Below are 17,069 nucleotides of genomic sequence, written 5' to 3'. Positions count from 1 at the left end.
CTGTGGCTCTGTGTCCTTGTCTGTGACTCTGTGTCCGTGTCTGTGACTCTGTGTCCCTGTCTGTGGCTCTGTGTCCCTGTCTGTGGCTCTGTGTCCCTGTCCCTGGCTCTGTGTCCATGTCTGTGACTCTGTGTCCATGTCTGTGACTCTGTGTCCCTGTCTGTGGCTCTGTGTCCGTGTCTGTGACTCTGTGTCCACATCTGTGACTCTGTGTCCTTGTCTGTGACTCTGTGTCCATGTCTGTGACTCTGTGTCCTTGTCTGTGACTCTGTGTCCACGTCTGTGACTCTGTGTCCTTGTCTGTGACTCTGTGTCCTTGTCTGTGACTCTGTGTCCTTGCCTGTGGTCTGTGTCCATGTCCGTGGTGCTGTGCCTGGTGCTCACGTCCTGTCCTCTCGTGGTGAGCCGTCTCTCTCAGCCCCCTGCACTGTCCCTCCTCAGCCACCTCTGCCCTCCTCCTGTGAGCTGGGACCCTGGGGACTGCAGTGTCCCTGCAGGGCCCACCACAGCTTCCCTGGAAGGACTGAGAGCCGTGCGGACATGCTGTGTCTGTTGAGGCCAACAGCGGCCCTGACTCCCCTGGTCCTGCCCTAGCCCTCCGACGGGTCACAAGTGACCGCAGCTCCCAGCATCCAGGACTTCAGGGGTGTGGGCACAGCCTGACCGGCTCCTGCAGCTGAGGGACCCCTTGTTCCCTGCTGTGTCCCCAGCTCCATCTCACCCGTGTGGCTCTTTGCTGCTGTGACACCGTCCCCCTTGGCCTTGTCCTGGTCCCTGGGGTCCTCTAGGAGCCCCTTCCCCTTCTCTGTTGTCCTGGGGAAGTCGCCGCCCATGCTCGGGCCTGAGGTCAGAAGGGTGAAGACAGCCCAGCCCAGGGCTGATCAGGTGACCCAGGCCTGCCAATCAAATCAGAGCCCCTCACCTTCAGTCCCCAGCAATCAGCTCAGGTGGGTTCCGGTACCCCAGAGAGAGTCCAGGAAGGCCTGTTCTGACGCTCGTGCGGAGCCAGAGGGAGGAGTGCCCTGTTTCCCTAGGATTGCCGAGCGGACGGAAGAGCTGGCAGCTCCTGGGAGCCATTTTGCCATCCCTGAGGGCAGAGCACTGTGAAAAAAGAGCGGTGGCCTCTTCAAGACCCAACGCCTTGTTCGGTCTCCTGGATGCAGCTGTGCCTGAAGTCTTTGGATTTTTATTTTCAACAGGATGGGATCCTTGGACTCCTTGGTTATGTGAACCCAGTTGTTTTTAACGTTTGGATTCTTGCATCCATAACCGACCTGAGTGCGTCCACCATGACTTTGGTCACTCAGAGCTCAGGCCCAGGCCTGTGTCCCAGACAGGACCGGAAGTTAGTCTCCCTCCCCTAGTTTGCCAGGAGAGAAGTACAGACAACTTGTACTTTCTCCGAAACCTGAACTTACCCTCTTATGGTTAATAGGCACAATTTTCGCCTGACCAGCAATATTCTTAGCATATGTGTGAGGCTTCCGTCTCTTCACTATCTCAGGGCCTATCAGCCTGTGGGGGAGGCAATCCCCGTGGCATTCCCAAAGGAAGGGCGACATGGAAACCAGGCTCTATGGACACTTCAGCTGTATGGAAGAAAGGGCTGGGTATCCAGTTAACAGTCTAGTAAAATCTGACCCTTGACGGAAACAGTCCTAAGTGAATGCAAAGGTCTATCTTAAATAAAGAGTCACCAAGATTCAATAATAAGGACAACAGGGTCAGCACTAGCTCATATGCCACCTTTGTGCAATTCAGCAATTCTGTGCATTTCTCTCAGAGGAACGTCACGACCAAACACACAACCTTCTGTTTATTTGAACACGGCCTAGGGACGGATTTCCACATGCAGGCTGTGTGGCCACGGGGTTAGCTGTAAGTACCCAGGTGGAGATGGAGGCAGGGGCAGGGGTGGAGGCTGACTGGGGAAAGAGACCGGGGATCCCAGGGCAGGGCCAGTCCTGCTCAGTCCTTCTCCTCTCCGTGGGTGATGATGTGCACCAGGTTCTTATAGTCCAGGTTGCCCGTCACGTCAGGTGGGAAGGCGGTGAACATCTGGTCGATCTGTGAATAGCCGGCAAGATGCCAGGATGATGGGGGGCTGGGAGGGGGTGAGCGTGGGGCCCGATGCAGAGGCCCCTGGGCGCGGGGTGTGAGATGGCCACCCGGGCCTCTGCCAAGGAGGGCTTGTGGTCCAGCTGCCGTGTGGGCAGAGCCCCCTCCCAAGGTCATGCCTGTTCCGGGGCAGCTTGCAGCTGGGACCCGTGTGGGGTGTAGAGGGAGGTTCCAGGCCAGGGCTCCCGCCTATCCACAGAGACCATCCCTGAGTCTGACTCTCAGCTGACCCAACCCCCCAAGTGGACATCCTGCAGGTATATTCCTGGAAACCCACCTGGTGCAGGGACTCCTAAGGGGCCAGGTGGGTCACAAAAGGGAGTGCTATGCCTGGTGGGGTCTGTGGCTAAACGGGGGTGCGTGGCCCCTCTACAGGGACCGTCACTGCCCGGGTCAGCTGAGTGTGGCCACGTAGGCAAGAAGCCAGAGTCCTTAAGGGAAACTAGAAATTGAGATTTTTTTTTTAAACCACCTAATTTTCCATCTCATGAGTGTTGGCTGGTTATCGGGAGGCTTGTAGCAGCTGCCGCCGGGATGACCCAGGGGGGCCAGCGCTTCCTTCCCGCTATTAACTTGTTCGATCCTCACAGGATGTTTTGAGGTACGTTCCATTCCTGTTTCCATTTTACAGATGAGGAAACCAAGGCACAAAGGGTAAGGAGCTTGTCCCACTTCTCCCATCCGATGGGAGGTGAAGGGTGTGCTTTTAAATGTTTGAGTTTTGCAGGAAAAATGTAAATACAATTTTTAATAAAATGTGGAACTGGAGGGAAACGGGCCTCGGAGGCCTCGGGGGAGGGGCAACTTTAAATAGACTCATTGAGGCTCGTTAATCGTTCACAGGAACATGGTCGCTCATGGAGGGCCTTTGGCAATCTAGCCAGTGTCCCCTCTGCTGGACTCCTTACTGCCACCTGCTCGCAAAAGTTTCCAGCAACTTCACTATCGCTGATGCTGCTGGGAAGGCCGAGCAGAGAGCTGAGCAGTGCACAAGTTGCACGACCGTCTGTGGCGGCCCTTCGGGACACAGTAAACGGAGGCGCTCGCTGTGTCCCGGTGCATTTGTGGGGCAGGTGGAGGCTGGAGTCAGACAGCCTGGGGTGACCTAGGCTCTGGCATTCGCATGGGCGCTGTCCTTTGGGGCAAGCGACGTGACTTCCCAGGTCTCAGTTTCCCCATTGTTCTCTCCCCCGGGACCTGGGTGGTTCGGGCGGAGACCGAGCCCCTGGAGGGAGCCCGGGTCTGTGTGGCGGGGACCCCTACCTCCTCCTTGGAAAACCTCTCGGCCTGCGTGGTCAGCATCTCCCGCACGCTGCAGAGAGAGCAAAGCGGTGTGGGCCCAGGCGGGCGGGCGGAGCGGCGGGCGCGCCCCCCGGGCCACTCACTAGTCGGCCTTCAGCACCCCTTTGCCCTCAGGGTCGAACACCTTGAACGCGTTGAGAATGGTCTCCTCGGGGTCGGCCCCTGGAACAGAAGGCGGCGGGGTCCTGAGGACGCAGGGCCCGAGCCCCCCGGGAAGCCTGCCCCTGGGCGCTGGGCCCAGGGACTTGGGGAGCCATCGGAGGAGCCAGGCACGTCTGAGCTCGCCACGGGCCACATGCCACCGAGGACCTGGGACCTGCCTCGGAAGCCTGCAGCTGTGTGGCCTCAGGCCGGTGTCTCCCTGTCTCTGAGCCTCGGTTCCCCACCTCCCAGGTGCCGTTGGGGAGACTCTGAGCGCTCAGCGTGAGCCGCGGGTGGCACTGGCCGCGGGTCTGACCTTGTTCATATCTTCTCCCTTCTTGTCGCGTCCCCGAGAGCCGCCCACTCTCTGCCCATCCGGTGGGTCTGGCGCCCAGGTTTGGCCCAGAGCCCAAGATGCGCCCGCGGGCATGCGGGGCACGCACAGCCCCTCGGGCTCACCCTTGAGCTTCTCCCCAAACATGGTCAGGAACACGGTGAAGTTGATGGGTCCCGGAGCCTCCTTGATCATCTCGTCGATTTCCTCGTTCTTCACGTTCACGCGCCCTGCGGGGGACGCGGGGTGGGGTCAGCGCTGGGAGAGGGACGGCGGCTGGGGTGCTGGCCTTGGCCAGTCGCCTTAAGGCATCTACTCTGGGAAGAGCCAGGAACGGGGAGGCCGGGGTGTGCAGAGGCCGGGGCCGCGTGGAGACTTTCTCGGTGGTGGTATTGACAACAGCTGGTCAGCGTGGGAGGACGGGCTGGCCTTGATTTTGGTGCTGAAGACTGAACCCGGGGTGCTTTACCACCGAGCCACAAACCCAGCCTTTCTTTCTTTATATTTTTGAGACAGGATCTAAGTTGCTGAGGCTGGCCTCGAACTTGGGATTCTCCTGCCTCAGCCTCCAAGACTCTGGATCATGGTGAGCCGCTGCACCCAACTTGGTTATCTTTAAACCGGCATCAAGGCTGCAGATGGGGCTCAGTGGTAGAGGCTTGCCTAGCGTGGATGAGGCCCTGGGTTCCATCCCCAGCACTGCCAAAAAGTTGGCGGGCGGTGGGGGGATAGTGTCTTTCAAATAGTGTCTTCACACCTGAAAGCTTTTATACAAATATTTTAATTTTTTACTCAAATGGGAAATATTCTTATTTTAAAGTAGCCCCCCCCCCCCCCCCCCCGTTGGAGGCAGGAGAGACAAATTAGAATCACCCAAGGGAGCTTTTTCAATTATACCTGCTGTAGCGCACTGTGGTGGGGACTGTGACATACCTGTTCTTCCTCCTGCCAGTGCCTATATAACACCTGGTGCAAATTAGAAAGAGCTGCCCTTTAAGACAGGTTATGTTTTAGATATAAAAAACTATGGTAGCTTCAAGCATGAATAGCAGCCTGTAGAATCGGGCAGTGCACAACCTGCACAGCTGTTCGTGGTGACCCTGAGTTCTGAGGATGGGAATTGGTGGTGGTGGTGGGTGGTGGGTGGTGGCAGATTGGACGTGTATATTTTGAAAAAGCTCGATGCTCTCCCGATCACACTGTCGAGATGTTAAATAAAGCTGAATCCAAAATAGAACGATCCCAGTTATTCGAAAATCCAAACAGATAAGCCTGGAAAGACTCAGAAGAGAGAAACTGAAAGGTCAACGGCAGAATGTGGCCTTTGGGGGTAACGTCAAACTCTCCCTGACGCTTTTCAGAATGTTCTGCTTCTCATGTGAGCTGGCGCCACATCGCAAGTCACACACACCAAAGCTGCTTCTGGAGAGACTAAAAGGTACGTGAAAGCTCTTTCCCTGCCTCTGAGTCCTCTTGAAGGTCAGTTGGGGCGCAGTGTTTCCTTGGGAAAGAGCAAGCTGTGGACTCTCTCTGAGGGTCCCCCCTCCCGCCCAAGAGGTGTGGGACGGGGGACCTGCCAGGTGGCTGCAGGTGACATACCCAGAGCGGCAAACGTGTCTCTCAGATCGTTCTTGTCGATGAAGCCGTCCCTGTTCTGGTCCATGATGGTGAAGGCCTGGGGAAGAGAGGTGACCAGTTGGTCAGCCCAGGAGGCTGGGCCGAGGATGGGGGACACGTGGCTCTCTGGAATCTTTAGGGGGCCCCTAGGACTTTAGATCAAGAGAGATTGAAAAGAGCCGGTCAGTTCCTCAAAATGTCAGGCACACCCAACGGCTCGGGAGGCTGAGGCAGGAGGATCGAGAGTTCCAAGCCAGCCTCGGCAAAAGCGAGGCCCTAAGCAACTCAGCGAGACCCTGTCTCTAAATAAAACGCGAAACAGGGCTGGGGAGGTGGCTCGGCGGTTGAGTGCCCCTGAGTTCAAGTCCTGGTACCTCCGCCCAAAAAGATGTCAGGCACAGTCTCTGCACGTCACAACCATGGCGCACTGAGGGACACAGAGTGCACATCCACAGGGACGTCATTCCCCGACGGGAACGGCTGACGCCGCCCTTCACGGGATGGCGGGTGAGTGCCTGCCCCGTGCGGTGAGAGCGGCTCAGGAGGAGAGAGGAAGGGGCCGCGAGGCTCAGGGCGTCCCTGGGAACCGTCCCTGGGAACGCGGGCGGATGCACAGCGGCAGGAAGCACAGGCCTGGGGAGGGACTGCGCACGGGGACGAGCTTCCTTGGGGGCATAGGAGCGTCCTGCAGCTGGAGGCTAGTGGCCCTGGAACTCACTCTGTGGCTTGATAAAACCCCTGAATCTGCCTTAACCCGGCAGGAGGGGTTTATGGTCTGTGAATTGCGTCTCCATAAAAGGGCTATTTTTTTAAAGAAGTTAAAACGGGGGTCTCGGGCGGTCTCCCCACTCCCAGAGCTCTGCGAACACTCAGGCGTGTCACAGAGGACGCCCATTTTTCGAGTTCTTTGCTGCAGCTGGTTTCTGGAAGGATCCGCACCTGCTGCCGCCGGCCCCCAGCTGGTCTCAGCCCGGGGGAGGGGGGGGGAGGGGGGAAGCCCTCCCCCGTGGTGGCCTTGCACCCAGGAATCCCTCCCTTCCTGGGGGCCCACGGGACCGGCGTGCCAGCAGTCGGAGTGCTTGTGGGGACAGGCTGAGCCCCGTCTGCGGCCCTGGCTGGTCTCTCGAGCGTCCTCCCTCCAAGGGCCAGGTGGGCCTGTGGGTGGCCCAGTGCCAGCCTGCACTTCTGAGGGGACCTTGATTCAGAGTGTGTCCTCAGCCTGTGGGCAGGGCTGAACTCTGCCCCACGGCCACCGAGGTTTGCTTAATAAGGGACGTCCCCACTGCGGGACAGCATTTCCAACGGAGCTGGTGCTCGGTCCTCAAAGACTACATAAAATGGGAGGGGGGAGTTAAAAGAGAGACAGAGAGAGAGACAGAGAGAGAGACAGAGAGAGGGAGGAGAGACAGAGAGACAGAGAGAGAGACAGAGAGAGAGACAGAGAGAGGGAGGAGAGAGAGGGAGAGAGGGGAAGAGAGAGAGAGAGACAGAGAGAGAGATAGAGGGGGGAGAGAGAGGAGAGAGGGGGGAGAGAGAGAGAGAGACAGAGAGAGAGAGATGGAGACAGGAAAAAGGGCAGAGGGAGTTTCGTCCAGACAGGGAAGGCCAGCAGAGTGCTGGAGGGGACTGAGGGGAGGCAGAGGGACTGGAGGAGGGAGGGCGGGGGGCACGTGGTCCCGCATGGGGTGCGTCCACGGAAGCTGTGAAAGGACCAAGGACCGAGCAGGAGCGGCTGGTGCGCTGCGCCTTTGTGCTGATGTCCGGGCCCAGTGCTGAGCACAGCCAGGAGGAGCACGGTTTTGAAGACCGCACACTGCAAAGCTTGGGAGACGCTGCTTTCCCCGCGCGGATGGGAAAAAATACGGACTCTTCCCACCTAATGACCCAGTATTGACGGAAACCTGGGGGAGGCAGTTTATTCTTGGGGCCTGTGGTTACAGGGATCCTGGTGTGGGGTTCTGGAAGGGGGTTTGCACCAGCAGCTCTGCTCGCTCCCCTCCCTCCTCCCTGTCCCTCCTCCCTGTCCCTCCCTCCTCCTCCTCCCTCCTCTCTCTCCCTCCTTCCTTTCCCTCCTTTCCCTTCTCTTCCCCCTCCCTCCTCCCCCTCCCTCCTCCCTGTCCCTCCTCCCTGTCCCTCCCTCCTCCCCCTCCCTCCTCTCTCTCCCTCTTACTTCTGAGTTCCTCTCACCCAGTGGTTCTGCTGCTAGGAATTTACCTCAAGGAAACAGCCAGAGGTGGGAGCAATGAGGTGATCTTTATAATAATAAAACATTCTAAACAAATGCACCAGCCAATCAAAGGGCGTCATTTAAAGAGATCCACAAAAATGCCGATGCCAAATTGCTCAAAGAAAAGCAATGGAGGCGTGCCTTTTGGGGGGGGTTGCAACTTGGTTTGAACAATAGATACATGTGTCACAAAGATGCCCCCGAGGCTGGTACTGACTGCGGGACTGATTATGTCCACGTGGGAGGAGAAGGGACATGGTATTTCTTTTCTTTGTGCTTTTCTAAAACATTTCTTTCGATTTTTTTCTGGATAATCTGCAAAGGTTATTAGAACTTCTTGGACAGGTTCCCACACGTTCACACAGACAGAGGTGCCCGATCAAGGTCCCCACCGGGTCAGGGAGTGAGAGGAGGGTCCTGCCTGCGGGAGGGCCGCACACCCACCTCCTTGAACTCCTGGATCTGGGTCTGTTCGAACATGGAGAAGACGTTGGAGTTGGCCCCTTCCGCCCTCTTCTTGGCTTTCTTAGGCGCCTGGGGAAGAACGGCATCCATGGGGAGAGGCGGAGGCTGGAGCCAGAAACCCGGTGGGCCCACCCTGGGCGGGGATGGTGGATGGGGCCACACATCTCTCAGCGGGGGGACAGGACTGGAAGGACAGTCTCTGACAAGAGGCTGCAGTTCCTCTGCAAGCTGGGAGACGGGCAGGTGCGCCCGGTCTGGGGACAGAGGCCACACCTGCAGATCGGCCAGGTGGCGCCCACCGCTCCGTCTGCGGCATTTCCAGCGCTCAGGGAGGCACGTGCGGAGCCTCGAGTGACCGTCAGGAGTGCGGGACGAGATGACGCCCCTCCGGGGTGCCACAACCCATCTGCTCTCACCCTACAACTTTCCTGTGATCCAAATGGCAGCGAAATCACCTTCCTAAATGTCCCCGCCATGTGCCAAGTCCGCAGTGCAGAGAAGGGCGGCCTGCCCCCTCCCCTCCCACTTCCCTCTGCCTCTAAATAACAGCAAAGGCTTCCGCGAGGCATGCGCACCAGTTCGCAGAATTCTCCCGACTGCTCTCTCGAGCAGATGCTCTTATTACCATCCTGGTCTCACAGGGGAGGCAGCTGAGGGTCAGAGAAGATGGGTCACTTGCCCAAGGCCACACAGCCACACAAAGGCAGGGCTTGCATTGAGCTTGGACAGTCTGACTGCAGAGTCTGTGCCCCTAACCACTGACCCACAGTGCCCTGCGCCGGGGGCTGCCTCTTCCGCGAGGGGAACACCTACCCCAACGATACGGGAGGAAAGGTTTTAAGTTTGCAAGTTCAAAAGGTGAAAACAGAAAGATTCTTTTCCCCAGCTGCCTGAACAAGAGAAAAGAATTACAATTTGATCCTTAAAAGCGGTCAATCCCATTTTGCAAGCCCCGGGAGATATCGATTCCTCAAGAGGTCAGCAGACAAGACATAAAAAAGCCAACTCTCTTATTTTGTTTTTGTGAGTCCCCGGGAGCTGCTGTTATTTGCAGCCGCCCAGGGCACTCACTGGGCTCCCTCTGTGTGTGCAGAGCGCACGGGGCTTTTCCACGGGGGCTGGAGTCCTGGGGAGTCGTCTCTCCCCCTCTCCACGTTGGTCCTGGCCTTGTAGGTGGAACCTCGCCCTCCCTGCCTCCCAGCCTCACCCCCTCACCATCCGAGGCTACTCACCATGGTGGAAGGGACGCAGGGCTACCTCCTGCAGAGAATGCCACGCACTGCCCAGCTCTCCTCGGCCGGGGAACAATAAATACTTCCTCCCCAGGTTTAAAAATAACCCCATGACCACTTTTGGCAGTGGTAGGTGAGTAGACGCCACCTAAGGCCCCCCCACCCCATGCCGTTCTTCTGAAGTAAGGGCAGCTCACTGGCGGCCACCGCCACCGAGTGACACGTGAGACCCAAAAATGCATTCAAGGTTAAAGAGACAGCAGCTGGGTCATGGGAGAGATGCTGCATGCTGTCTGCAGCGCTCGGGAGGCCACACTTGTGCTTGTCAATTTGGGGAAAGAAAAAGGCAGAGAGAGGGAGTCTCTCTGATACCCTGTATCATGGTTCTCACTGGTCCCGCCTCAGGGCCTTTGCACGTGCTGACTCCTCTACCTAGCACACCTTCCCGTCATCTGCACAGCTCTGTCCCTCCCCTCCTTCCCATCTTCACTTAGACATCCCCTTAGACATCAGTGAAGCCTCCAACGTGCACCTGCAGAGGCACATGCACGGGTTTCCACTCACACCCCCAGCACACACACGCACACACACACACACATGCACACCCAGACCAGTCAAGAGGAGCTTTTCTGAACAAGATTCTCTGCCAACACCAGAATGGATGTTTCCCTAGCTAATAGGCATGCCATGGATTTTCGTTAAAGTGCTGTGCGAACAGTCAGAAGCTATAAATGGCCAAGAAAAAAGGTCATTGCAGCCACAGCGATGGCAAGGTGAGGCGCCCTGGCCAGGGTGAGGATGGGCTTGGGCCCACGGAGGCGGGTGGGTGTCTGAGTGTGTCCCCGAGGGCACCTGTCCAGAGGCACCGTCTCAGGAGGCATTTTACTTCACTGGGCCTGTGGGAGGGGTGCTCAGAGGAGCACTCTGGCTGGACAGGGAGAGGCCCAGAGTCTCTCGGGGCCTCAGTTTCCCTCTGGAACCTGAAGACCACAGTGGCGCCCACGCAGTTGGGAGCAGTGTGGTGGCCTCAGGCGAGTCTGAGTACTGGGCAGCCTGAGTAGGCCCGGGCCACACGGCTGCTGGACTTGGGGTCCACAGGGTGGAGGAGGCAGCAGAGGGGGCAGCCTGGGCTGCTCTGCCCTCCAGGCTGGCATGGCCGGGCACCTCTCCTGTTGACCACAGGCCTTGCCTGCTTGCCACCCGTGGGATTCCCACAGCTAACGAGTTGCCTGCAGGAAGAGGTGAGTCCAGCTGATCAAAAAGAAAAATCCAAAGAAAAATAACCGAGGCTCTCAGAAGCCAGAGAGAACCCTGGGCTGAGCCACCGGAACTGGAACTTCTAGAACAATCGGAAAACAAGTGGACTGTGACCTCTTGCTGCAATAAAAGTGTGGTCAAACGCGGTGGCTTCAGACGCACGCATCTGTTATCTCGCGGTCCTGGGGGTCAAAAATAGAAACCGGCCGGCCCGGCCGCGCTCCCTCTGAAGCTGGGGTGGAGAATCCTTCCCTCGCCTCCCCCCGGCCCCCACAGGCTGCCCACATTCCCTGGCTCACGGTCCACGTCATTCCAGCCGCGAGCCAGCCACTCCCAATGGCCAGCTTCCCTCCCTCTGGTGAGGACCCCAGTGACTGCGCGGGGCCCAGCCGGGTAATCCCCCAGAGGAAATAGAGGAGACACAGCCGGGCGTTCACTGCGTAATCTCTAAAAGCCCAAGAGTTGGTTTACTCCAGAAAATAAAATGAAAAACGGAAAGAAAAACAAGTAAACAAACCCCAAAACCTCTTGGAGCTTTAGGTCCTGCTTTCTGCAGCAGAAACGAAGTGGGTGAGTTAGAGGACAGGTTTGTCCCTGATAAAAGCGTCTGTCCCGGCAGAACCATCGCCTCGGGCAGAGACGGGGCAAACTTCTCGGCAGCCCCAGAGGCAAGGGCGGGCTTGACCGCAGGCCAGAAGGTCCTGGCCCCCTGCACGCAGGGGACAGGAGGAACACTGAGTGGGGATTCTCCTCTCCTGGTAGCTGAGGGCTTTGTCCCTGCACAAGCCGTGCTTGAGCCCAGGCCAGCTGCGAATGAAGTTCTCCTTTTTGAATTCCAGAGAAGCCACAGAATTCTCGTTACCCCGGCCCTGACATCGGCTTCCCTGGTCCTTCCTCTGTTCCAGGATCTAATTTTGGCCTCCAAACCTCGCTCTCTTGTTCTCTCTCTCTCTCAGGCACACTCGCCTGTGCACACGAGCAGACTGTTGCACATCAGTGGTCTCGTACTGCACACACACAGATCCCATCTCAGGCCTAGCATCAGGTCACACACCTGAGCACAAATGCACACACGCATCCTGCCACTGGGTCTTTCCTGATGGGCCTTGGCTACCCCCCTGGTGGTCCCTGGCCCCGATCCCTGGTGGCAGCCACGTGGCTGTGTGGGGCTGTGCGGCCCACTTGACACCCGCTCAAGCGACAGCTGAGCAGGGGCCGGGAGTGACAGCAAAATCCCAACTAACTTCCTCTGGAAAAGGATCACAGCGATTTTTTTTTTTTTTTTTTTTTTTTTTTTTTTTTTAAATAAAAAGGGTCAAAGTAGCCGCAGTGGGGAGATGAGTGTCCCGGAAGTCCGCGTGCGGGCTGGACCGCTTCTGTCTTCATTCAGCACTGGTGCTTCTGGGGCTTTGGAAGGTTTAAACCCGCCTGGCTGGGGGCATATTTTCATTCCTTTCCTTTGCAGGTACTTTTTCCACTTTAGTCCCCAGAATGAGTTGAGGTCATTACATCCCACTCTGCCGGGGAAAAGGGACGCTTCTCCACCGGACAGTCTGTAGAACGCCCAACCGAGCAAGTGGGCCCACGTGTGAGAAGCAGCTGAGAGGAGGGTTCATCTAGAACCGCACTGCTTTTGAGACAGCCAGGCACAGGGCAGGGGACTCCGCAGCCCCTTGCAGCCCATGTCCCTTTAAGGACGGCGGTGAAGTCAGCCGACTCCTGGAACAAAGGCATACCAGGCCCCGCCAGCTCCAAGCTGCTGGCTGATAACTCTGTCACCAAGTGATAGCCTATCTCCTCCCGTCAGGGCCCCGGGGTGTCCGGGAGAGCCACCAGCAAGGAGGGCGGCCTCTCCTGCAGGCCAGATGGGCATGACCAGCAAAGATGGGCACCACAGCCTCCCGGGTGCAGCTTGGGCCAGCAGCTTTGGCCAGTGAACCAATTAATACCTTTAAAGTTCCAGAATCCTCCTGGGTGTGGCCCATGTCCAGTAAACGTCAACTCTCACTCCGGAGCACCGTCGTGGCCCCTCAGGAACTGTGGGCAGAAGAAATGGCGTTCAGACAGGAGTTCGTCTTCTCTGCCTTCCCCGAGTCCTTTCATTATGACTTTGTCACTCGCTTAGGTTCCCAGACCAAAGTCCTCAGGCATCTGGATTCTGCCTCACGGAGGCCCCTGAACTGTCCTGCAAAGCCCTTGCCCCCAGGGCAGGAGCTCCCAGTCTGGGGTCTGTCCCCTCCTGCCTTTCTCACACTCCCACTCCGAGTCCTTCCTCCGCACCCGCCTCTGATGTCCCCTCCTCCGATGTCCCCTCTGACGATGTCCCCTCTGACGATGACTCTGGAACCCTCCATGGCTCCCACTCCCCCAGGAGGAAGGCTCCCCTCCTGGGCCTGAAAGTTAAAATCTTACCCTTGACCCTGATCTGCCAGAATGGCATGGTGATTAGCAGCTGGGTTCCAGGTCGGCTCATTCACATCCTTGACTGTGGGGACCTGGATTCTCGGTCCCCTGGGTCACTCCAGCAGGGAGCACCCACGGCTGCACAGTGCCAGGCGCGGCGTACAGGCAGCGTGACGAGGAAGGTGTGGCAATTATCAGGAGTGGGCCTCACCAGCCTCCCTTCCTGGTCTCCCAGCCTCCCAGCCTCCCTTCCTGCTGCAGGGCCCTGGTGCAGAGCTCCTAGAGACAAGTGCGCTGGACTAGCTGAGTTCCAGGGGACACATGCTGGGTCCTAGAGGGACTTGAGCCGGTCCTTGGCGTGGGTAACAAGGCCTGGGGAAAGCAGACCTGCCCACGGCCGCCACTCAGCCACCACACAGTGAACTCACCAAACAGGTCCCCAGAGAACCTATCCCCACCCCACTTGCCAGAGCGCCAGGGGTCGGGCACTGCACAGCAGGGCCACCAGGCAGGCGCTGACACTGGACCCATTTTGCAGATGAAGAGGCCAGGCTCAGAGCAGAGCAGACACACACGCGCACGCACGCGCGGCCCCACCGCCGGCACCAGGCAGCCCTGGGATTCCAACTCGGATCCTCATGCCCACTGTCCTCAGTCTGGAATTCCCTGGGGCCTGGGGACCCAGCCCCAGCCCTCACCCGCCCCTCACCCAGTGTGAGATCCACCCCAGGTCGCCAGTTGACTGTTGGTGGCTTTTTCTTGCCTGGTATTTTTAGCCCTGGGTCACCTGCCTGCCTGCGGGGGGCAGAGACTCCCAGACAATATCGCTGTTCCTGCCACCCTTGCGATGCCCGTGGCCAGCTGTCTGGTGGCATTCCTAGCCATTGTTCCCTTGCGCAGGCCCGGATTCCAGAGACAGCTGCTGCCAGCCTCCCCTGCCTGCCGGCAGCCTGAGCCCCGTCGCTGAGGAACGTGGCCCGGTGACAGCGCACGCTGGTCCCTCACGCCCGGCCTGGAGCTATATAAAGGCCGCACTGCTGGCTCCTCAGGCATCTGACCCGGGGTCCTCGGGTGAAGGACCTTTCAGTGCTTCTTCAGCCAACACCCAGCGGTGCAGGGCCGGGCAGGCCCCTCCCGCAGCCCTCGGGGGCTTGGACTCAGCGTGGCCGCAGCCTCGGCCTGGGGGTGTGTGGGACCAGCTCCTTCTGTTTTCTGGCAGGAGACGGGCGAGTCCCGTGCGCCATGGAACATAGAGAGCACCCTTGGGCTCCACCCAGTAGCCACCAGGAGCAAGCCCCTTCCCAAACTGTGAAACCGGAAATGTCCCCAGACTCGCCAGCTGTCCCTGGGGAGTGGGTTGTCCCTGTTTGGGAGCCACTGACCTACAGAATGATTCCTGGGTTCCCTGCCAGGGAGGAGGCCAAGGGAGGCCCAGGGTGCCAAAGCCCACCGACCCCTCATCTCCTGGCCAGGGCCTTGGGGAAGGAAGGGAGCGTGGAATGCCCCCCCGTGGGTCTTGGGTGGGGAGGGTTAGTGGCTTTTCCCTGGTGAATCTTCCCCTTCTCATCTGCAAAATGGGTTGGGTCAGAACCCAAGCCCCACGGAGTGAGGACCACGGGTGTGATGGTCCAAGTTGGAGGTTCAAGCAGACTCCCTGGAATTCATGTGGACTCTCTTGTTGTCCCTCAGCTCAGGCCAGCTCACCTGGGTGACCCCAAGAGCTACCACTGTCCACCCTCTGCAGCCTGTTGCCAGAGGGACCTTTGCAGCAGCCACTGCCTGCACTTCCAATGGCCGCTTGCTCCCTGAGGATGAAGATCCTCCCCACCGGCTCCCTGCCCAGGCCAGGGCTGGCCATTCTCCATGGTGGGGGCTGTCCTGTGCCTTTGAGGATGTCAGGCAGCCTGTCTGGCATCTCTCCTGAGGTCAAGGACTCCAGACAAGCCACATTTCCCCTGGGGGCAAAACGCCCCACTGGAGAATTGCCACTCTAGACGATTCTTGTCTATTAGGCTCTTCTGGCCCCACGTCCCTCTCTCCCTCCTACCGTGGAACCGCAGCTCCATTCTGCATTTCTCCTGCCGATTACTTGATGCATGGCTGACTCCCCGCGTGGACCGCAGCTCTCAGGCAGGGACCGTCCGCGCCTGTCTTGCTCACTGTGACGTCCTGCAGCACCCAGTCATGGCTCAGGACATGTTTGTTGAATGATTGGACTGGGGACGCTGCAGCATCCATCGTACCATTTTGTTAGTCTGTCTCCTTCTCTAGAACTTTCCAGGATGGGCCAGGATTCAACCATCTTTCCAGGATCCTTGGTCCTGGCACACAGTCGGTGATCACTATAGACGAGTTCCATGGAACTGAATCCAACAGACGGAAGGTGGTCCAGAGTGAGTCCAGCACACCTTGGAGTGACCTGGACAAGCTCCTTCCCCTGTCCCAGGGCTTGGAACAGGGGACTGTCAACGCCCCTTTCATAGGCACCCCTGCCTTCCCTGGCTCTGCAAGCCAGCTGGGCCTTGCTCACACTGATGAAGAGCCACAAGGTGCTGGGCCTCAGGGGGACCTTCTGCAGTATGTGTGGGCTTCACTCTTTATCTCCTGCCCCCAAGCAGGTCAAAGCGGTCAAGGAAATCAACTCACTCCCCTGCCAACTCCAACTAAGCTCAGTGAGAGAGAGAGTGCTGTGATCGATTAGCAATGTCTGCCGTGGTACTGGGTTAAGGGTGGTGCCACCTATGCCATGTGTCCATCATTCCTCCTTTGCAGGTTTCCTCTGAGAACTGGGGTGGAAAGAAAGTTCTTGGTCCATGTGTAGTGAGGAGAATGGGAGAGAATTTCCGGGTTGAACCAAATGGAACAATGGAGCAGTTTTATTTCTCCCGGAAAAGCCACACAGAAAAAAACTAAGTGGGCCTTATTCTCCTGGTGACTCTGGACAAGGGAACAGGAGCCTGAGGGATCAGGCGGGAGGGTGTGCTAATACCTCTGTATCCTCGTTGGGGGCCAGGACATTTCACAGAGGACAAAAATAGACAGGAGAGAGGAGAAAGACAAAGAGGGATGGATTAGGGAGCCTGCTGTGGAATGAAGGTGTGTGGCCAGCTAGGGCCTCTGAGGTGAGTCATGGTGTTCCAACGGGATCAGGCCCCAGGACAGGCCATGCCCAGAGGCTGTCCTCAAGGTGAACCAGGGAGTGTTCAGAGGGGAGGACAAAACCAGGCTGACTTAAAATCTGAACAGAGAGCTGGGGCCCTGGGTCAGTGAGAAATGGGTTGTGCGCAGGTATCAGCAAACCACAGGCAGATCCCACACCTACCGGGATCATTGTTCTGTCATAACAAGGAGTTTGGGAATAGGTAGTCCCGGGGTAGCTCAGTCTCTGGACACCATGAGGGATCTGGGACTGTTTCTGTGATTCTATTGGTATTTCCTTCATGCTCCCAAGATGGCGGCCATGGATCCAAATGCCATGACCTTACACCTCCATGCTGGATGCGGGAGGTGGGGTGGCCGAGAGGGAGAGTGCTGCTTACACACAACTACTTCTTACCTAGGAGGAACATATCTTCTTGAGGAAGACCCTGGGAGGCTTTCTATCCACATTACTGACCAGAACAATGTGAGGTGCCCACGTCTGCACCAAACCTGGTCTATCCTCTCTGAGATCAAAGATTCTTTGGCCAAATCCTGAACATAATCAGAATTCTGTTAGCAAGAAAAAAGATGGCAAATGAATTTGGGGTAGGTAACAAATAATGTCTGCTCGGTTCCCCACCCCCTGCCCAGCTAAAGCAATATTTTCCAAATGTATATATGAAGAAACAAAATCTTCTGCCAAAAAGTTTCCATAGCCACAGAGTGAATCTAGTTCAAAAGATTCCTCACTTGCAGAACTTCTCAGAACCTTTAGCAGTCATAATTACCATTCGTTGAAAAATTGCTTCTTGAGAGGCACCATACCAGGCTA

At 57.6% G+C, this 17,069-nt stretch overlaps 1 protein-coding gene across 2 annotated transcripts; it reads right to left on the bottom strand.

Moving 5' to 3' along the window:
* Window positions 1-1,779: 1,779 nt before the first annotated feature.
* Window positions 1,780-9,507, bottom strand: Myl2 (myosin light chain 2). Of its 2 annotated transcripts, none has more exons than XM_047561030.1 (7): window positions 9,437-9,507; window positions 8,184-8,273; window positions 5,495-5,570; window positions 4,021-4,125; window positions 3,504-3,582; window positions 3,382-3,430; window positions 1,780-2,067 (listed from the first exon to the last, which is right to left on the bottom strand). In XM_047561030.1, exons 1-7 carry the CDS (start codon window positions 9,437-9,439, stop codon window positions 1,969-1,971), a joined length of 501 nt encoding a protein of 166 aa, XP_047416986.1. In that variant the 5' UTR covers window positions 9,440-9,507; the 3' UTR covers window positions 1,780-1,968. The 2 variants fall into 2 exon arrangements, with proteins under 2 accessions (XP_047416986.1, XP_047416987.1); XM_047561031.1 differs by lacking the exon at window positions 9,437-9,507 and adding an exon at window positions 9,018-9,042.
* Window positions 9,508-17,069: the final 7,562 nt, after the last annotated feature.

This window comes from Sciurus carolinensis, chromosome 8, assembly GCF_902686445.1.
Source record: "Sciurus carolinensis chromosome 8, mSciCar1.2, whole genome shotgun sequence".
Lineage (NCBI taxonomy): Eukaryota > Metazoa > Chordata > Mammalia > Rodentia > Sciuridae > Sciurus > Sciurus carolinensis.
Note: the sequence above shows the minus strand (reverse complement) of the source record. Positions and strands in the feature narration are given on the sequence as shown.

Bases quoted from the DNA above. Each gene is read 5' to 3' on its own strand.
- Myl2 (XM_047561030.1), bottom strand. The intron at 5,571-8,183 runs GTGGGTGTGCGG...TCTCTTCCCCAG, and splicing joins AGATCCAGGAGTTCAAGGAG to GCCTTCACCATCATGGACCA. The intron at 2,068-3,381 runs GTAGGGGTCCCC...GGCTATTCACAG, and splicing joins AGAGGTTTTCCAAGGAGGAG to ATCGACCAGATGTTCACCGC.